General features: G+C 25.2%; 1 protein-coding gene across 1 annotated transcript in view; it reads left to right on the top strand.

Moving 5' to 3' along the window:
• LOC113829285 (sorbitol dehydrogenase) overlaps window positions 1-2,500 on the top strand; it is a gene marked incomplete at its 5' end in the record, with an annotated part of 14,484 nt that overhangs the window by 612 nt on the left and 11,372 nt on the right. The window contains 1 exon segment of the mRNA XM_070113915.1: window positions 2,269-2,407. Coding sequence (XP_069970016.1) covers window positions 2,269-2,407 — 139 coding nt within the window.

The raw sequence follows: 2,500 nt of genomic DNA, 5'->3' as shown, positions 1-2,500 counted from the left end.
GCGATAATAATTGGCGATAATGGTAATAATGATGATTAGTGGGTGATTATTTGTGATGATAATGATGATAACAATAAGAATAATGATAGCAGTAGTGATAATGATAATAAGAGTGATAAGAAAGATAATGAGGATGATGGTGGTCATGATGATGATAATAAGAGTGATAAGAAAGATAATGAGGATGATGGTGGTCATGATGATGATGGAGATAATAATGGTGATGATAATGGTGATGATGACGATGGTAATATTTTAATGTGATAAAAAAGATGGTTTGGGGATGATGATGGGGGTGGTGATGGTGGTTTTTGGGAAATAAAAAGTGATGGTTTTTTATTTTTAATGATGAAAGTAATTATAATGATAATAATCATTAATAATAATAATAATAATAATAATAATAATAATAATAATAATAATAATAATAAAAATAATAATAATAATAATATTATTATTAAAATAATAATGATAATAATAATAATAATAATAATAATAATAATAATAATAATAATAATAATAATAATAATAATGATAATAATGATAATAATGATAATAATAATAATAATAATAATGATAATAATAACAACAATAACAATAACGATAATGATAATAATAATGACTATGATAATGACTGTTATAATGATAATGATAATAATGATAATGGTAATGTTAATAATGTTGAAAATAACAATAATGATAATGATACAACTACAGCTACTACTGCATATGATAATAATAGTAATGATGATAATAATTTTGATAATAATGATAATAGTGATAATGGTTATTATGATAATTGTAATGATAATACTACTATCACTAATAATAATGATAGTAATAATGATAAAAATAATAATGATAGTAATGATAATAAGAATCATATCAATGATAATGATAGTGATATAGGGTATACAATAATACTAATGACAATAAGATTGTAGTGATAGATATAGTGATGATGATAACAATAATTGCAATAATGATGATGATAATGATGATAATGATAATATTAATGATAATAATGATGATAATGATAATAATAATAATATGATGATGATAATCATGACGATGATGATAATAATGATAATAATGATAATCGTGACAATAATGATAGTAATGATAATTATGATGATGATGATGATAATGATAATAATAGTAATAGTAGTAGTAGGAATGATAATAATAATATTAATAATAATGATAATGATGATGATAATGATAATGATAATAATGATGATTATAATGATGATGATGATAATAATAATAATGATAATAATGATATTGATAATAATAAAGATGATGATAATGATAATGATAATGATAATAATGATAAAAGTAATGATAACAATTATGATAAAGATGATGATAATAATAATAATGGTAATAGTAATAGTGATAACAGTAATTGTAATAACGATAAATAATGATAATAAATGATAATAATAATAACAAAAATAGATATAATGACAATGATAATCATAATTGTAACACTGATAATAATGATGATTTTCATGGCAACATCATATTAATGAAAATTATATAATTTAACAAGAATAGCAGTGATGATAAATAATATTGATACCCAATTCAATAATGATACAATCAGTACATTAACAATGCCATTGGTGGTGATGTCGAAAATGATAAGAACAATAAATGACAACATTATGAAATTATACGAAAATGAAACACAAAGGATAAATAGTAATAATATTCATATTAACTATAATAACAACGGATAATAATACTGGCAATAATATAATGAATATGAGTTAATGACGATAGAAAAATCTCATCACGACAAAAAAAAAAAAAAGTGCTTAGAAAAAAAAATCGTGAGAAAATGGCTGGATATGGCGAATTCTCATTTCCACATGTCGCCAACAGCAGTTCATAAGAAGCCTGAGGTGTGAGGATACAACACGTTGATGTATGGGGGGAGGGAAGGGGGGGAGGGGGATTTAAACGATCGGTTATCGGCGTAAAATATCTGTCTGATTGTTCACATTCAGATATGTGAAATCTGAGACTGTTCTCTTTAAGTCAAATCTGTCTTACCATCATTGAGGGTATTCATTGAACTATGTAGATAAAGATGATGATGCTCTCCATGATAAGATCCTGTTAGTTTAAGTGATACCGATAAAGATGATGGAAATTACAGATTACATCACCAAACGCTCCATCCAGCGTAGCCAAAAAGAAAGAAAACGGATTTATTTTTAGGCATAAACTTTTCTAATTAGTTATTGTCATTACTCCCAGGGTGCAGGTATGCTTGGTATGTATGGTGCAGCGTTACTAAAAGAAGCAGGTTTTACTAAGGTCTTCTGTGTAGACGTAAATCGGTCAAGACTTGGCCGAGTTGCAGAATTTGGGGGCATTCCGGTCCATCCTGACCACGGTGAGCTATATAACTCTTATAATCAATTCTATATTTCTATTTAGAAAATTATAGAATATGTTATTAAAACATCATTACATGAAAAGTTTTTAA

Source organism: Penaeus vannamei, chromosome 35 (assembly GCF_042767895.1).
Source record: "Penaeus vannamei isolate JL-2024 chromosome 35, ASM4276789v1, whole genome shotgun sequence".
In the NCBI taxonomy this organism is placed as follows: Eukaryota; Metazoa; Arthropoda; class Malacostraca; order Decapoda; family Penaeidae; genus Penaeus; species Penaeus vannamei.
Note: the sequence above shows the minus strand (reverse complement) of the source record. Positions and strands in the feature narration are given on the sequence as shown.